General features: G+C 33.1%; 2 protein-coding genes across 2 annotated transcripts in view; one reads left to right on the plus strand and one right to left on the minus strand.

Annotated features, from left to right (window-relative positions):
• LOC145254681 (pseudouridylate synthase TRUB2, mitochondrial-like) overlaps positions 1-19,719 on the plus strand; it is a 175,420-nt gene that overhangs the window by 60,938 nt on the left and 94,763 nt on the right. The window lies entirely within an intron of this gene.
• The window catches only part of LOC145254680 (mannose-1-phosphate guanyltransferase alpha-A-like), a 65,865-nt gene that overhangs the window by 9,527 nt on the left and 36,619 nt on the right, over positions 1-19,719 (minus strand). The window contains exons 5-8 of the mRNA XM_080113325.1: positions 18,556-18,615; positions 15,628-15,758; positions 10,209-10,337; positions 1,549-1,693 (exon numbers count right to left, since the gene is read on the minus strand). Of these exons, the coding sequence (XP_079969451.1) occupies positions 1,549-1,693; positions 10,209-10,337; positions 15,628-15,758; positions 18,556-18,615 (465 nt within the window). The remainder of the gene's footprint in view (positions 1-1,548; positions 1,694-10,208; positions 10,338-15,627; positions 15,759-18,555; positions 18,616-19,719) is intronic.

Genomic DNA, 19,719 nt, shown 5'->3' on the forward strand with positions numbered 1-19,719 from the left:
ATCTCTATTAACCCTTTATGATCTAGTTGAACTAATTTGTTCAGTTTTTCATTTGTAAATAAATGAATATTAACAGCATAAACGAAGTGGGAATTGATTCAAACACGCCTTGTACGTATTAGTTCAGTATCTGCGTAGATGCCAGATACTTCCCGATCGCAACTGTCCATTGCTTACATTCAGTATGCTGCAGTCTCTCTACGAGATTGGAGGATTTTGTTTGTTGTTATAAACACCTTTTTCAAGCACTATGGATAATAATCAAAGTTTATACGAAATGCAAAAATTTATAAGTGGTAGTTTAACTATTGAGCTTCATAATGAAAGATCATTACAGTGAAAAAGTCTTAAAATCATAGTATCATTACTCCTTAAACTAAAATTAACAATAAATATTTTTTAATCATATACGTCATAATTCAGGTCATAAAGGGGTTAATGGAATGCTGTGTCACATAAAAGACGTGCATCCAGCGTGCAAGGAGGATGGTTCCATCAATGACGATATGTCTTCCTCAAATGATGGAAGTCCTGATCTTGTATGAAAGATCAGGCAAGGAAGATTCTTCAGAGACTGATGCACCAGACAAGCTAAGACCGTAAAATTGAGACGGAGCAATAGACAGAAGCAGCCTTTCATCACATTTCGCTATTTGTGTGATTTGCTGAGATCAGAGAGGAGTACGAGAGCTATGTGTGGAAGCACCCGAGAATGTGCATGCTCTCACAAGAGACTCTTTGGGGTACAAGAATGCACTCGCCCAGGTGCAATATGATGACTCTCGAGTCAGTGTGGGAGATCGATTGTAGCATGAGCAGTGAATCAAATCAGAAAGTGTGGCAAATTAAATTACAAAGAAATTCCGACACTTTGATTGTTTTTAATCTTACAAGCACAGTAAATACAGTCAATGAAACAGGATACAAGGAGAGAATGGTTTGGAATTTATATATGCAACTAGCCGGGGTGCCCGGCATTGCCCGGATGTTTGGAAATATGTGTTGAGGAAAAAAAAAAAAACTGCTAGTAGGCAGGCAGGCTCAAACCCATACCGTGAAGGAAGAGAAGAATGTGGAAAAAAAAAAAAAAAAAAAAAAATGTGACATTGCTGTTTCATCTATTGCCAAACCAGAAGTGGTGATGGTTTAAATTAAGGCTAGTCAATCAAAAAGAGGAGATGACTTTTGAAAATATCGGTGAAAAAAGCGACCCCACCTTGTAGAAAAGTGCCCAGTTAAGGGTGAAGGAATTGATGTTTTTAGCCAATTTTTTTTATATTTGTCGTCCGAAGGGCCGAACTTCAAAACAATACTGATCTCGTGAAAATCCATCACCTCTGTTGAAAGTTTTAGAAAAACATGCATGCATTTCAACAGACAGGTGAGATTTATATTATAGATGACTGTACATATAAAACTGCTGTACTCCCAGAGACTAGCATTGCCTTTGTTGATATGCTATATGGGATGGCTCATCGTACAAGGAAGTGGGTGTCAGTTTCTTTCCTAAAATAATAAAATTGTAAATCAAAATCACAACATGCTTACCACACACGATGGGTCGATTTCAGCAGTTTTATGGATGAAGACGTCACCAATGATCTTGGGGGATCCATCTTTGCTGATGGCCAGCCGCTCAGGGTGACTGTTCTGATAAATGGCAAGGTAATGCCGATTGGCATAAATAGCAGCTCTGAAGAAAAATAAGAATATTGAGAATAACAAAAAAAAAAAAAAAAAAAAAAAAGTCAGAAAATTTTTTTTTAAAACGTCTTTAAAATCAAATGATGATCAATCGGGTTTGACTTCAACGTTATTATTTCATACATTTTTTTTTTTTTTCTTGTGAACGGATTTACTCGTGGTTTTCACATTCTTTCAAACACAATTGTACGTTTTGTATGCTACACAGAAATAGCTGCATTCTAAAGAAGTTAGATTGTAGATGGTTTTAGATCTGGTTGCTGGCTAGTCTAGCCATTCTAATGAACTAATACAGCAAAACAGTTTGTCTCTGGATGACTATGTGCATGTGTGTGTATATATATATATATATATATATGTTATAATCATTAGATCACTCTGGACGGACGTTATGACATTTAAAAATAAATCGTTAAATTTCAATGATATTTCTCGAGGTAGAGGTTGGCCATGGGGTTAGTTCTTTGCTAATGGAGTAAGAGATGGCTTAGTGACCAGGTTAGAATCTCCTTACCGGCAGTAATCGTGTCACCCTGCATAGATGATTCCCGAAAGGATGAAACACTAGTGTCTGTAGGTATTTAAAAATTACTATAGTAATAATAATAATATATATATATATTAATTTATTTGCTCTATCTTACATATCGAACAATTCTTGTTTAGATGGGATATCTTATAGAATATTGCTGCCAGTAATATTTTGTAAACCTACAATCTCACGTTTACATAACCACTGATTGTTAAATAAAAACTATTCCGAAGAATATATATATATATATATATATATATATATATATGGAATTTTTAAAATCAAGTTCCAAAAAAACATTGAAATTACTTGGAGTACCCTTTTTACACTATCATTTCAAATTTAATTTTCAATTTGGATGCAAAATCAGCAAAATTTATAATTATCCACATCTATTTTGCTGACAACATTGCTTTGATGAAGTAAGCCATTCATTGAAAATCCATGGATTAAGGAAAAAACTAATTATTTGCACTCTTTTGTCAAACAATAAATTTTGTTGTAATTCTACATAATTTAATTCAGAATTTCCATATCTCTACAATTATATTAAAGTTCACACAAACGTAAATTATATGCCTGGCAGTGTTCTTAGATATGTTTTGTACAGAAATTCATTCAATAAATATTGAAACACAAGAAAATCTGATCCTAAAAATAGTTTTTCTTTCTTATAGAGAAAAAAGAATTTTTACAGGAAATTATTTTAGGTTGCACCGGCCAAGGGAAATAATTCAACAAATAAAGGGTGATTCAATTCTCAGCAAATCATTTCTCCTACTGTCATCTGGAAAAATAGCTCAGTGTATTCGACTACATATCGAGTGATCCCCTGTTAGAGCCCAGGTGTACCTCACCATTTTATTTTTATTTTTGCTTATTAAGGAGTTCAATTTACGATAAAAGATACCATTTAAAATCACAGCAAATCATTTTTTTCGTTTGCATATTCTAAAACTAAACATTAATCAGAAGTGACTTTTCCAGGGCATTCATTGTCAAACTCAAATATCAGCTGACATGATATTGTAAACAAACACAGATGGAATTTGATGACTATCATTAGTATTTAAACAAAATTTTTTTTTTAATTAGTCCACCAGGAAAATTAATCCTCTTAATATATAATATTCAATAGAAGATTGATTCCATAATAATACATACGCAATCTGCATGAATTAAAATATCATGTTGTAGCGTATTGTACGATCGGGCAATGCTGGGTGCACAATTCATATATATATATATATATATATATATATATATATATATTACTTGTAATTATAAAAATATATACATATAATACAATATATATATAAATTTTTTTTCCAATTGGCAGCAAAGCTCAATGAAAACGCACTTACAGTAGTGAACATTCAAAATCAAACTTCCATAATATTTTATTGTGCCTTACACGTGTTTCATTGAATACTGGAAAACCACCAAAGAAACAAACAGTTTATATGTCCCTCAGAACATATAAACCATCTCCTGAGGAGTTGTGTGACATTTTTCGACCATGCAACGAAATACGTGTAAGACAATAAAATATTATGAAAGTAAAAAAAAATATATATTTGGTTTTGAAATGTTCCCTGCTGATTATATACATATTTCCCCTAAAACCTCTGGCTTTGATGGAGGGGAGACTAAAACTTGCTGCTATCGTTTCAAATGATCTGGAAATAATAGCAAGGGGAGACTTGATTCCAAACTTTTATTATATTATTTATCGGCGACTCGTTTATTTTGCTATGTTTTTTTTGTTTGTTTTTCATTGATGCATTTTCCGTTGGCATTTTTGGACACTAGCATAAGACCCCCCCCCTCATGATTTGTTTTTCTTTTGTTGTTTAATTAATTCCTTTTTTCACACACCCCACCCTTAGCTAATTATTTTCTCCATAATAAAGTTGACTTAAAAATTTAAGACCACGTTGCCTCCATTTTCTCTCACTGTGTTTTGTGCCTATTTTATTTTATTTCACTGATCTGAGAAAGATGTTCCCCTCTTGTTCGATATACCACATGCATTCGAACTTGAGGACCAAAAATTATTTTCCTTTTATTTTTGTTATGTAATCCTCCTTCGTCGTTCCCAACGGAGGGGTATTCGTAACAATACACACACACACTGGTAGCCAGACTAAATATTGAAATGCTCATATCTCCGGTTCTATAGGACAAAACAACATGAAAATTTAAAGGCCTTTTGAAGATTATAATACTATTCTATGGTTAATATTTTATGACAATCGGTAAAAAAAAAATATATATATTTTCGAACCAATAAAATATTCCCAAATTTGCCTACACACACACACATATATATATATATATATATATATATATATATATATATATATGAGCAACAGTTAATAAAATATGTTAAAAAACACTTTGAAATGAGTTAAAAACATTTAATCTGAAAAGGAAACACTTAATAAATGGATAGTCCTTAATCCACGGAGTTTCGAAGAAATACTTTCCTTCTCATCAGAGGTTAGGAATTAGCAAAATGCAGGATCGGATTTTGCATGCAGAAGTATTTGTTGTTGTTTTATCAAATACTTCTGCATGCAAAATCTGATCCCGCATTTTGCTAATTCCTACCCTCTGATGAGAAGGAAAGTATTTCTTCGAAACTCCGCGGATTAAGGACTATCCATTTATCTAGTGTTTCCTTTTCAGATTAAATATGTTTTTAACTCATTTCAAAGTGTTTTTTAACATATTTTATTAACTGTTTGCTCATATTATAAACTCTATTTCCTATTTGGTTTTATCGAGCTTTTACATCTGGCTGAGATAACTTTATAAATATTAATTCTTTAATATTTATAATATACTTTAATTTTACCATCTTGGATCATTTTGGTAAATTTAATTGTAATTTTTATTTTATATATATATATATATATATATATATATATTATATTAGCAGGGGTTACCCGGCGTTGCCTGGGTGATCGGCCCCCTTCCCACTCCGTGGGGTAACAAAAAAAGTCACCCCTCTGGATTTACATGCTTGGTGCCGGCCTCCCCCCTTCAGGGAGAGATAATCCCCAACCCCACCTTCAGGGAGGAGGGTGCCTGGAGGTTTCTCCCCCCCCCCCAAGAAAAAAGTCACCTCCTCCTGGCCTCGTCGCCCCCCCCACCCTTGGGGGGGACACCGGCTCCCTCCTTTGGGGGAGAAACTGCCAAGCTCCCCCCTTTCGGGTGAGAAAATACCAGGCTTCCCCTTTTGGTGGGGGGATGGTGGCGTGGCCTTCGTTATAAAGATGGCCGGCCAGCTGAAAAAATGACGTCATCGCCGAGGTCCCAACAAGCAAGATATGTGGAACTCTTAGACTGTCAATAATGAACAGTAATTTTTACAGACAGCGTTACAAAACTTCAAAATTGGATTAAAATAAAGAAATAAAGAAAGAACACGGTGATTTATACTGAAACTCATCTAATATTAATAATAAAAAAATAATTAAAAAAACACAAGTTTGTTTAAGTATTATAAGCAATTGAATATTTCGTTGTATTATAGATTTTAAAGATTAGAATGCGTTCTTTAATTACTTATAAATTACATTTTAAAAAAGTGAAGGAACACGATTTGATTTGTAGTAAACTTGAAGTTTATTTAATATAATTAAATGAAAATTATGCATGTAAGATTATGAATATTTGAAGCAGAACACAAGCAAAACATTTGATATGAGTTAAGACAATAAACAAATATTAAAATTATTCAGCTCGAAAACCATACAGTGTTTACCGATGTATTGGAAAATTCAAGATGGCGTCTGACTCCCTCTTTAACACGGTAAGTTTGGGAAAAGGTGTTATAAATAAAAAACTGGATAAAATACTGTTAAAAACTCGCTCAATATATGTTACCGTGACATAGCTTAACATATATTCGGCGGGTTTTTAATAGTATTCTTTCTAGTTTTTTATTTATAACACCTTTTCCCATACTTACCGTGTAAAAGAGGGAGTGAGGCGCCATCTTGAATTTTCCAATACATCGGTAAACACTGTATGTTTTTCTAGCTGAATAAATATGTTACATTGAATAAAAACACGAAAAATGTATCCAGTTTGGTAGAAAAGTAACTTATCTTGCCTTTGATAACATTTATTTGTTATATATTTGTTTTTTGACAACTTTTTCGAATCTATGTGTACAGTAATACAAACCCATATTTTGTTTAGTTTTTTATTTATAACATCTTTTTCCAAACTTACGGTGTTAAAGAGGGTGTGAGACGCCATCTTGAATTTGCAAATACATCGGTAAACACTGTATGTTTTTCGAGCTGAATAAATATGTTACATTGAATAAAAACACGAAAAATATATCCAGTTTGGCAGAAAAGTAACTTATCTTGCCTTTGATAACATTTATTTGTTATATATTTGTTCCCCCCCCCTCCCAAAACAAATTAGAGTGGTCGGTGTTCTGTAGTAGCGTATCTGGATATTTACCAAAAAAAAAAAAATATTTAGGTTTGGCTATAAATTCCTAAACTCATTTCATCCTAAATAATTTAGGTGACTGAAATAGGAATCTAATTGAATCTTTAATTTCCTGAATAGTATCCGATAATTCATTTTTCTTCGAGTTATATCGAATACATTAATACGGACTTTAGGGGCTTTTTTCGTAATGTTACTGTAAAAATTTTTTATTGTTACAAATTACGATGCTTTAAAAAAAGCAAAAAATAAATTCTTGTGTTTTTTATTTACTACTGAAAACCATAACTTTAGTAAAGGTATTTTTTGTTTAAACAAAATAAAACATTTTCACTAAGAGTTAAGTAAAAAGTAATTAGTTCATTATATTCTGCGATCATTATTTGAAAAATACTGCAATTTTCATTAAAATTCGTTAATTTCCTGATTTTTGGTGAATTTTTAAGTAAAGGGAGGAGTCAAAATGTGTATACACTTTGAGCGTCGTCATTCATTTTGAGACCACGTGTGGTTAATTTAAATATCCAGTTTGGCAGAAAAGTAACTTATCTTGCCTTTGATAACATTTATTTGTTATATATTTGTTTTTTGACAACTTTTTCGAATCTATGTGTACAGTAATACAAACCCGAAATGAAAAGACCACGAGTGAACGCATGTTTTTTTTTTTTTTTAGTTTAGTTTCATATATATATATATATATATAAAAATAAGTATTTTTAAATTTTATCTTTCTAGCTTTAAAAAAAAGTTTTAAAATTTTATCAACCGGCATAATTTATTTTTAAATATTGAAAAATTTCAGGAAAATTAATTTTTGCTAGATTTTTAAAACATGTGTGTCAACAGCTTAAAAAAATCGTCTCTTCAAAAGAACATGTTATAAAGAGTGCGTGTGCGCGTATGCTGGGTAGTAGTAGTAGTAGTATTAATAATCTGTCCAGCGTTTGCTTTCCTGTTGTGTGTACGTGTGTGCGGATAACGCCAGAATGGCGGACGTTGAGTCGGAGGTTGGATTGTGATGTCTGGTGTAAGTTTCGTATTTTTGTAATTTGTAAATGGCAAGTTAGAAAAAAATTAAACCCTTCCAAGATGGACAATAAATAAGACCAAAATATTTTATGGTAAAGTTAAGAGCGTAAGAACTATAGTTTTTTAGGAGATGTGATTATTGGATTAACCAATCAGAAATCGTCTGTGGCACACACATCTGTTTTTATAGATATATAGATAGATATATAAGTTAAAAGATCAATATATATATATATATATATATAGTGTCCTTGCAGACCAGCTTCAGTTTTGCTACTTTGGGATGAATTTTGCTTAGGGTTTTTTATTTGCTTGGCTGTCTCCCCTGTGGCCTTGCTAGGAGGCCACGAACAAAAATTCTCATCAATACAAGGTTGCACACATTAATATCTAGCCATGTTCCCTAATTGACAGGATTTCAATTAAGGTTTCCTTGAATTACTTTGTATTAACAGAAATATATTTTTATACAAAATGTTCCAAAAGTCATTGACACATTTCAAGTCCTCATATCTGTTTGATTATGAATCATAGCAGGATGAAAGTGGTGCCATTTTAAAGCCAAACGCGTTAACGTTTTTTGTAAGATTATTTTTTCATTTCTTTTCAGATCCAGTAATGGCATTCACTCAAGCAGAAAAGGTGTTTTATGTGTTTGCATTTGCAAAAACTTTAAACTTTATCCTTACTTCCATGGCAAGTGCTCGTCTGAGCTTCAATCTCTGGTCCTCCCTCACCAATCTTCCACAATAAACACCCACCTAGCTGAAACCACTGTCAGTAATTTTCCCCACTCTTTATCTGTGCCTAAATCAAAATGTAGATTCCATGAACAAAGCTTCTTTCTTACGAGTGCACACCTGTGGAACTCTCTTCTGTTTGCCTATTTCCCACCCGACTACAACTTTGATCTCTTCAAGTCCAACATAAACAAATTCCTGATGAACCACCCTCCCCCCAAGTAAGACACTTTATCAAATCTCCAATACTATGATACTATCCCATTGATTACTGTACACACAATAACCCTTATCCCTGAATGGCTTCTGGGCCTTGATAAGTAGTGACTACCATAAAAAAAAAAAATTTTTTTTTAAAAATGAATCATGAATACTTGCTCAATGTGCATTTTGCAAAAAAGATCTCAAACCATGCGATTTTTTTTTTAAGGACTGGTCTATGTGCCTCAGATTCCAAGAGACTTGGATGAGCTGAATGCTTGAATAACAGAAACGTTTGCAGCCATCGACAACGCAATACTAAGATGCGTTTGGCAAGATTTGGACTATTGACTTGATGTGTGTCGTGTGAGCAATGGTGCTCACATTAAACATCTTTGAACATTCCAGGAAAAACTTGCGATTACAAACTTTCTAAAAATACCAGCTGCGTTTCTATATCCGTAATAGTTCTCAAGATATTCAACGTCAAAATGTACACGAAGACTTTTGGAACAACCGTGTACATTATTTTTTATTGGAATCCTTTGCGATGAATAATTTTTTTATTATTTTGCATTCTGTCATTCTTATCATCATAGCTATCGTTGCTTCACCACGTTTCAGCCAACTCATCCTCTGAGGCCTGTGACATTGGATAGAGACGTTGAGTTTCTACGGTTCCAGGTGAGCATTGTCTCAAGATAACGGTTTCAATCCTACCCAAAGAAGGCCAGAGGTTTAGTTGGTCAAAACGTGGCGAGACAACAACTATGGAAGGCAGTAATAACTGAAGATACAGTTAAGAGACAGCATTCCTATTCCGTTCTAGTTAATCTACTGAAGCAGGCCAGAGGATGAGTTAGCCGAAACGTAAAACAACAACTATGAAGATGAGGATAATAGTCCACAAAATAAAGATATTTTTTATTAAAAAATTCGCCAGCATTTTACGGAAACTGCTTGTAAACTTTTGACAACAACGCAAGTGTAACGTTACATGGTGTCACTTTGCTTTAGTAATTCATAAAAATAAAACTGGAAAGAAATAAATAGAAATCTGGGTCAGCATTTTTTTTGTTTTTTAACAAAAGCATTTGTGACTGTTACTCTCCTTTCTCGGCATCACTTAAAAAAGTCTCTCACTGCCACATGTCCATCTAGCCAGGTAGAGCTTCTCCTTCCTCCAACCACATGCCAGCCTAATCTCATCCTCGATTTTACACGTCCATTTTCTTCAACGCGCACTTTGCTTCTCCCCAATCACATGGTGTCCTTTTTACCTTTTGTTGTCACACACACTTCCTAATTTGCATATGTGCTTTTTTCTGCTGCTGTTAATCTATTTGCAAGCCAGTCATCCTTTGCTGCTGCTGATATTTTCCCATGCATTCAAATGGGTTATGTTACGTAAGTACCTGTTTTTTCTTTTTCATTTTTTTGATTTCTTGGTTGTTAACTATACTGCAAAATTACTGCAGTTTTAATGAAAACAAAGTTGTACGCAAAACTAATGTGACACTTACCCAGCCGACTTGATCTGACTCCAAAATTTGTTGGAATGAAAAATAAACAATTTACCCGTTCCTACCAACGGGACAAAGACATCTTGCTCCAGGCGAATCGTTTCTTTCGATAAAATGTGGCTGTCAAGTCTAGAAAAAAAGAAAACAAATAAATTCAACAGTGAAAAAGTTGGGTTTTTTTTCATTAAAATTTGCAAATTAGTCTTCTGTCTACTCATTGTTTGGGCCGCTTAATGGCAAATGAAGACATTTTGTTAAATAATTCAAACTTCTGGGTGAGTTATGTTTTTTTTAAATAATACGGTAGACTTTTGGAAAGACATTATTTAAAATAATGAAAATTTATATGCTTTATATATATACTAGCGAGGGGTACTCGGCGTTGCCCAGGTGTTTGGAGGTGTGTGGAAACTCCGGGATTGGGGGGGGGGGTATATAAAAAAAAAATGTAAGTATGAGGATCGAACCCGAACCCTTGAAGCACAGTTGTAAACTAAAGTGTGAAAAAAAAAAAAAAAAAAAAGTGCGACGTTAACAATTGCTCCACCGCGAGATGTTAACGGAAACACGTTTGAATTTATTTAATTACTTGGATTTGGCAGGTGCCCATTTTAATGAGTTAATGAGGTCAAGTTTGACTGCGATTCATTTACTGCTGAACACTTTTTTCCCCCCCAAGATGTTATAAGAAAAAGACACATGCGGCGAGCGACGAATGTTGAGTATTTATCTTCCCGAAATCGAGCAAATTAAATAGACAGGCGAGCTTCGTTGTTAACTCTGAGATATTACGTTGTTAACTCTGAGATATAAAAAGATTTAAAAAGTTGTGAACCAACCGACCGCTTCTCTGAAAGAAGCCTTTTGTAGGCATACAGAAAAAGCGAACACACATACATACATACATTTTCGTTTTTATATATATATATATATATATATATATATATATATATATACATACACACACATACTAGTGAGGGTGCCTGGCATTGCCCGGGGTGTTTGGAGAACCCCAAAAAAGTGTTAGCAGGCAAGCAGTTTCAAACCTGTGACACAAAGGCGGAAACCTGAGATCTTACCGTGGCGCTACGACGACAAAGGAAGTGAAAATCGTTTAACTTTAGCGATGCCAATCAAAAGCTGTTGACTCACTGATAATTAGGTCAGGAATCGGCAAAGAAATGAAAGTGCCTTGGGCCAGTTAAGTTTTATTTCTTCACCACGAGGTCGTTCCCAGGTGTCCAAATGAATAGAAATTGTCTGATGTGAGCGGTTTCCCCCCCCGCGGTGATCAAAGGTAATGTATTTCTAGACATACCCAGCATGAAGCCGGAAAACTGCCTTCGCTTTCGTTAGTTTCACTCTTTTATACGAAAAACACAAACACGTGAGAATGCAGAATAGCAGGAATTTTATAAAATAAAAGTCGCTCAAATAAAAGATAGAGACGGCTTCCTTTCGTAAATTGGAGATATTATAATCTAGGGAGTATATAAAAAGTTGTAAGAATTAGTGGCCCCCACCCCCGAAGCCTTTGCCAGACATACAAAAAAACTGCACACACAAACACACACATTTTCATTTTCACTTTTCTATATACAGATATATAAATATATACATACTAGCATTTCAGCCCGGCATTGCCCAGGTGTTTGGAGGTGTATGTTGAGCAAAAAAAAAAAAAAAAGGTCAATTTTTTTAAACTTTGACCCTATTATGACCCCTTCACATTTATTGTTTTGAGATCAAATCAAGTTATCAAGTTAGACCCATGTCCAAGGAACCTATATCTATAATTTCAAGTGTTTAGACCCAAAATTGGCAGAGGAGTTTGGTAGGGTTTTCAAAGGTCAAATCGTTGAACTTTGACCCCTTAACAGCCAAATTTCTGGCCAAAAACGGATTACAGAGATTTTTTAAAAATTTTAAATAGCGTAACACAGGCAATTCTAGAAAAGAAATTTTTCTTATGGAATTTATGTTTGGGGTTTACACACAGATAATAAAGGACATTTTTATCTTTTATTTTTTATTACTAGTTGGCTCAGAATGTTCATAAGTTATCACTCTTCAACTATATCGAAGTTATCTACCCTGAACCATACTAACCAACAAAAGAATGAATACTATTTAAAAAAAATCAAACTACCTAACCCTAAGTAAATTTTTTTTCTATAAAGTTAGTATTCCCATAGTGTTCTTCATATTTCAGCCAGCAACGATTTTTGTCTCATTAACTTTTATCTTTGAGTAGCTCTTTATAAGTTGCGGCCCAATGGTTGGTTGGTTGTTTTTGTTTTACGGCATATCAACCCTTTTCGGGTTATTTAATGCCGAATCCAAAGATTTTGAAGAAAAATTTTTTTAATAGAATATATTTGTTGTTTTCCCGTCGGTTTCTATTTAACCCATAGTTGGGACCCTAACAGGTACTACCACTCCGCGTCAGAGTGGACCTGGGAGCAATGGTAATTAAAGGGTGGCTCCACACTCCCCAAAGCCCACAAGCTGGGGCCTCACCACTGGATATAGTTTAAGGTCATATCCAGGACCCCCATTGAGGGACTTTTACCCTCTGCAGGGGGCAGTCGGCATATTCTAATGCCCCACCAACAGCGCCAGCGGCCCAATGGTAAAAAAAAAAAAAATTGAACGCACACATTTGATGGACAAATCTGTTTTGGTTCTGTTTGCAAGTGCAAAAACGTGGAGGTTTTAAAAAAAAAATAAATAAATAAATAAAAATAAGACGATAAAAAAAGCACAAAATTCAACATGAACTGGGTGTGTCACTTTTTTTCTTTCTTTAGAATCCATACATTTGGAATGCAAACTTAAATCAGTGCAAAACACAAGATGTGGGTGATGTGAAAAAGGGGGAGGGTGCCCAAAGCAACGACAATACACAAAGATTTTCGAAAAGTAAAGGCATTAATCCCTTTTGGAATCTATGCAACCCTAATCATCTAATGAAAAATAAATGGTGCGTCGGAACATTAACTCCTTCAAATTAAGTGAAATTTTTTTTTTTAAGAACTTCATTCCATAACGGATACATACAATATAACCTTTTTTTTCAATATTTTCATTTTTTAATGTTTAGATTGAACTGTACAAGTACCCAAATATTGCAGCCACGACACAAGTAATCTAAAATATTCGTTTCAGAATTATGTCCCTTGTGTGTGGACGCTTTATTGTCTGCTTTGTTTAAGAAAAACATGATTTTACCCAATTTTTAACTATAAATAACTTTCCACTCGATGAATTTCCATAATTTTTGGATATGTTACTATTTACAGCATGATAATTAAGTACATAATGCTTTTTGCTTAAAAAAAACGTATTTAAAAAATTTAATAAAAAAAAGTAAAAATATTTAAAAAAAAAAAAAGAAAAAAGTATTTAAAAAATTAAAAAGAAAAAATTTTTTTAATTAAAAAAAAAAAAAAAATTTAAAGAAAACGTATTTAAAAAAAAAAAATATCTGACTGTATCTTAATAAGCATTGGAGATTTAAAAAAATATTTTCCTGCGATGAAATGATGTCTTAAAAAAAATCTAACGGACATTTTTTTTCTCATATAAAAATCTGGGTATTTCATGATTTAATTAATCTTATTACAGTTGAAAGTTGCAATTAAAAATGGCATATGAACGAAATTGTGAAAGTGTAAGGTTGCAGTGTGAAATTGGTCCGTCTTCATGTGAGGGGGAAAAAAAAAAACAAAGGATGAGATTGAAAGTTAAGGTTAAGTGAATTGTGTACAACTGTCCCTACCCCAGGGCTTTGTCCATTGCACTCAGCCTAGCAGAAGAAAACAAAATAACAAAAATAAAAAAAAGATATGAGAAACGAAGAAAGAAAAAAAATGGGAAAATAAAATAAACATTTTAAAAATACAAATTCTCAAACAAAGAATAATCAAGTGTGTGACAAAGAAAAAAAAAATCTGATTACAAAAAGTAAAATTCAATGATAACATAAGCAATTTGAGATGCAAAACTTTGTATTATTTGGATTCTTCGGACTACGGTTTTAATTTTGAATGTAATTTTCACATTTTCAGTCGATGTAACCTCTCACCTTCAGGTGTATATTGTCAAATTTGGCAATCTTTCTGTTGAACTCTGGAATCTCACAGAATTTTGGACAGAACCTTTTATTTAATCAACAAGGGTAGTATACTCCTGTTCCATCAGCCATGACTGAGTAGAAATACTGTGGCGTAGTGGATAAAGAGCGTGGTAAATTCAGTTGTAACTGACACTCTTCTGGATGTTAAAGGTTCAATTCTCAGTGCAGGCAATACTCAAAATATAACTGGAAATTATTTAGAACTTCTACCCAGTCATGGCTGATGAAACGGGAGCATGCTACCCCTGTGGCTTAAATAAAGGGTTCGATTTGAAATTCTGTGCAGATTCCAGAGAGTTCAACAAGATACACAGGAAGAAGGATGGAGGATACATTTTAGATTTTAATGTTGTTTCAATCTTCTACGCAGTCTGACAAGCTTATATCGTTAAAAGTGTGCTTATTCATTTACAGGCAAATAGTTTATTTTAAAGAAAAAAAATACATATCGTTTTCGGCTTGTTAAATTTCTATTTTTATATATTTTGTTTAATTAAATTTAATTATTAATCAACTGAACAAAATTGTTATAAAATTTTTATAAGAAAATGTTTTCATCTTAGTGAAAGTGTAGTTGCACAAACTCTCTTATACACAAGTATACACATACACAAAAAACATCGGCAAAACATTTTTTTTAAACTAGACCAGACGTTGGCTACTTTTTAGAGCATGAGAGTCAAAAAGCTATACCTGATTATAGGAGGAGAATCTAACAGCTTTTAATGAATAAAAATTACATGTTCTCAGGTAAATTTGAATAAGAATTTTAATTTTGACATATTCAATCTTGCAACTGTCACTGTAGTTTGGTCTGTTTATATTTATATTGTGCCCTGATGAAGATGATGGGCCAGACAAAATTCTCTCGAGGGCCAAATTTGTCTCGCAGACTAGAGGTAACCGATCCTTGGTCTAGACCCTTTGAACCGTTCAGTTTTAATTGTTCTATCAAGTCATAAATAAAGTTAAAGTTAGCATATTTCTATGTGGATAATTTGTCATTAAATTTGATATATTTTCCACTGTGATACTATGGAACTCCACCCCTAGAAAAAGTTGTTGGAAGTAAAAACCAAAAAAATATAAAACTGGATAGAAATGATTCACTAATACTAGCACTAGATTAGGTAGTCAGCTGTGGTTGTTAAAGTACGACAAAAAAAGCGGAAATATATTTAATATATTTAGAAGTTTTGATGCTATACTTTGCATAAAACGATTTCATTATTTTGTTATTCTGAAAAAGAAAAAATTCTTCCAAAATTTTTTTTTGCTTACTTGAAATTGTCACGGCAATTCTTCTTAAAGGCCGTTTCCATTGGTTGGAAAATTTCCGGATTAAACAAATAAATTCCGCAGTTGATTATGTTACTCACAAACGTCTCAGGCTTCTCAACATAATGCAAGACCTGAGAAGAAAGAAAAAAAAAAATGACAAGAGATTTCAAGAGAGGCATAATTGTAACTTAAGAATGGGGCTCAACTCCTCATCAAGGCGGTCTTCCAATCAAGAGAATCAATTATTTCAACACATTTTTTTTTTATTCAACACCTTATTTGAATTATTCAGACTACTATTCTCATCTTTGTTGTTATTATCGCAATATTTCGACTTGTGTAATTTCCGATTAGTATTTATGCAGCATTAGAAGCATGCTATCGTTTGAATCATCCGAGCAGTTTACGAAAAACACTAGAAGGCACCAAACAAAAGTTTTCTGATTTTTTGGTTTTTTTTGCACAAATGCTGGACAATTTTTTCAATGAGAAAATGTTTCTGTTTACTAAATATTTCTGTTTGCTAATTCAATGAAAAATTTAAAAAACAATTGAAAAATGAAAACAATTTCAATGAAAAATGGAAAACAATATTCTTGAATAGTTATTGGACAATTTTTAATGAAACTCTTAGAAAATTAAAAAAAAAAAAAAAAAAAAGTTTCATTAATAAATATTTTTGATTAGAGCTTGCTTTGAATAGACCCCTATAATAATAATAAAAACAATTAAATAAACATAATATATTATTAATATATATAAATAATACAACAGCTAGAACACCAGAATTAAAAGTAATACAGTCATAACTTTAAATGAAAAGTTTAACACAATTATAATTCCCGATTGGTGTTGTTTCCATAACACATTGTTACCACTGTTAAACATCAGCACCACGTAAAATACTAATTTATCATTCAATGAAACTAAATAAAATAATAAACAAAGACATAATATTAATAATAAAAAAGGAAACATTAAGTATTAGGTATTTTTATTTTTTTTACGACCTGCCCCAGCATAGTATAAACACCCCTAATCACCCCAGCCATCTTGTTAGATAAAAATTAGAAAAAAATATTGTGAACACTGGTGAAACACAATATTTTTAACGGAGGATGTGCACTCGTAGGAGGATGTATGTATTGTAGTTTATTCTCCGAACTATTAAAACCTTACATCCATTGAAACAACATGTGTCTACCAAAAAGTGCTCAATGAGTTAACAGAGCAGGTATATTCAATTTATTTATACAAACATTGATGGCTACATATGTGCATACATGTTTCTGTAATCACCCGTTATTGGAGAGATTACGTCTTCAGGCTAAATAAATTAAATATACATATATATATATATCCAGCCATCTTGTTAGATAAAAGTTAGAAAGTAAACAACTGCTGGACAAAAAAATATTGTGAACACTGGCGAAACATATTTTTTTCGTTATATTCTCTTCCCTGCAACCTCTTTCCCACAGAAGAGACGTAGCAAGCCTGTCTTTGTTCTATTGTTATTTCCATGGCAAGTGCTCGTCTGAGCTCCATTTTCTCGCCAATCTTTTTCAAAAAACACCCGACTAGCTGAAACCACTGTCAATAATTTTCCCCACTCCTTATCTGTGCCTAAATCAAAACGTAGGTTCCACGAACAAAGCTCCTTTCTTAGAACTGCACGCCTGTGGAACTCTGTTCCGCTTGCCTGTTTCTCTCTCGACTTCAACCTGGATGTCTTCAAGTCCAACACAAACAAATTCCTGATGAACCGCCCCCCCCTAAGTAATGACACCTTATCAATTCTCAAATACTATTGCTACATTATCCCTTTGATTACTGTACAAACAATAATTCTTATCCCCGAGTGGCCATTGGGCCTTGATAAGTGGTGAACTCCATGTAAAAAAAACAGACGATGTGCACCATTACAAGGATGTATTGTAATTTATTCTCCGAACTATTAAAACCTTTTCTCTCTAATTTTACACATTTGAAGAAGATAAACATTTTACGAAAACATTTTATGTTCATTGAAGAAATCCAATTTCACATAGAAATTCTAAAAAGGATTTATTCGTGGCTTAGTAGGGGATGCCCTTTTCTCTACCCTGCAACCTCTCTCCCACAGAAGAGACGTTGCGAGCCTATCCTTATTTTATCGTCATTTCCATGGCAGGTGCTCGTCTGAACTCCAATCTCTGGTCCCCCCTCGTCAATCTTTCACGAAAAACACTCGTCTAGCTGAATCCACTGTGAAAAATTTCCCCCACTCTATATCTGTGCCTAAATCAAAACGTGGATTCCATGAACAAAGCTTCTTTCTTAGAACTGCACGCCTGTGGAACTCTGTTCCGTCTGCCTGCTTCCCACCAGACTACAACTTGGATGTCTTCAAGTCCAACGTTAACAAATTCCTAATGAACCGGCCCCTTAAGTAAACACTTCATCAAATCTCCACACTAACGTAATGTACTTGCAATAACCCTTATCCCTGAGTAGCTTCCGGGCCTTGATAAGTGGTGATCACTGTGTAAAAAAAAAAAAAAAAAAAAAAAAAAAAAATTCTCGTCTGCTCAAGGTCAGAACAGCTTTGTATTTATTTAGAAGCAGAGTTGGGCACAAGTTTTTAATGTGGGGAAAATCCAACTTTTTAAAAAGGGACACTAGATTAAGACAAAATAAAAATAGCCTTAGTCTAGAAGGATTTCTCCTTCACTGACAATGTACAGAACAGATACTATACAGCCTGGCAGTAGAGGACAATTCATAAATTTACAAGATAACATGCGGTCAATATATTCACTTTCTCAATTTGATGGGAAGCCATTTTTTTTTTTTTTTAATTGAATTGAGCAATTTATCAAAAAGTGAAAGAGAAAAAAAAAGCCAATTTTGATAAAAAAAAAAACATTTCTGCTCAATCACACTTACCTCATGAGTTTCTTTTCCTTCCACCATGCAACCAAATCTTAAAGATTGCTGACGAGTTGCCTGATAAGAAAAAGAAATAAAAGAAACAAATGTGTAATAAATTTAAAAAAAAACAAAAAAACTTAAAACATTCTGTAAAAACAAACTTCAAATCCATAGTTGTTTGGTTTGGTCATTTTGTTTCACAGCATATCAACACTTTTCGGATTATTTAATGCCGAATCCAGCAAAAGTTTTTGTTTCAAGTTCTTTATATCGTCAAATATTTATGAAGTTTGATTTAGTTTGGTTGTTTTGTAGAGAAAAATTGTCATTTATGCTTTTGACTTTACAGAACATGATTGAGTTTTAAGAATAATGATGATGATGATGATGATGATGATTGGTGCATTTCAGGTCAAGAAGTCAGTATCTTCAAACAGCCTGATCTGGTAGCACCAAGTCAAATCCAGGATCTATTATTTTCAATGTAAGCTTAGGTTTCTCTTTTGGTAAAGAAAGAAAAATAAATGCCTAAAAGTTTTGTTCTTTATTATAAAAATCGGTTCGATAAAGCAAGTGTAAATAATGAAACTTAATCTCATCAAAAATTCCAATTTAGATGGTTTTGCCAGATTTTGAGTGAAGGAATTTAGCAAATAGAGATGAATAAAATAAACATGGAATTTGTTACTGAATTTGAAAATAAATAATTGCTATCATTCTTTTTTCTATCCTTTGCAAATGATTCGAATTTTAGTATGTTATTATGGATGATAACGACTACCAGTTGTCAAAATTTCAGCTTTTCACAGTTGTTATTTCTAACAAATATTAGGTTTTAAAACGTTGTTCCTTAGTTTTGGACGCTACTGTATAATAATAACTAGCAGGCCGCCCGGTGTTGCGCAGTCATAAGTTATGTTTAAATATGGTCTTTTTAATTCATGCAAATTACATATTTATTATTATAGAGACAATTCTCTATCGATTCTTATATTGAACTAAAAAACAAAGGTAAATGTTGACTTTAACTACAACAGAACACCAACGAATAAAATTTGGTTTTTTATAGGTTCAACCCCTAAACCCTCGCACTATTTTGTGCCAACTCACTGCCATCGTTTATGCTATTCTTACATGATGCGTTCGCACATGGACGTGCGTAGTAAGGTGAGTTGTCAC

The sequence above is a fragment of the Euprymna scolopes genome, chromosome 30 (genome assembly GCF_053919585.1).
Source record: "Euprymna scolopes isolate OS-2025 chromosome 30, ASM5391958v1, whole genome shotgun sequence".
Taxonomy (NCBI): domain Eukaryota; kingdom Metazoa; phylum Mollusca; class Cephalopoda; order Sepiida; family Sepiolidae; genus Euprymna; species Euprymna scolopes.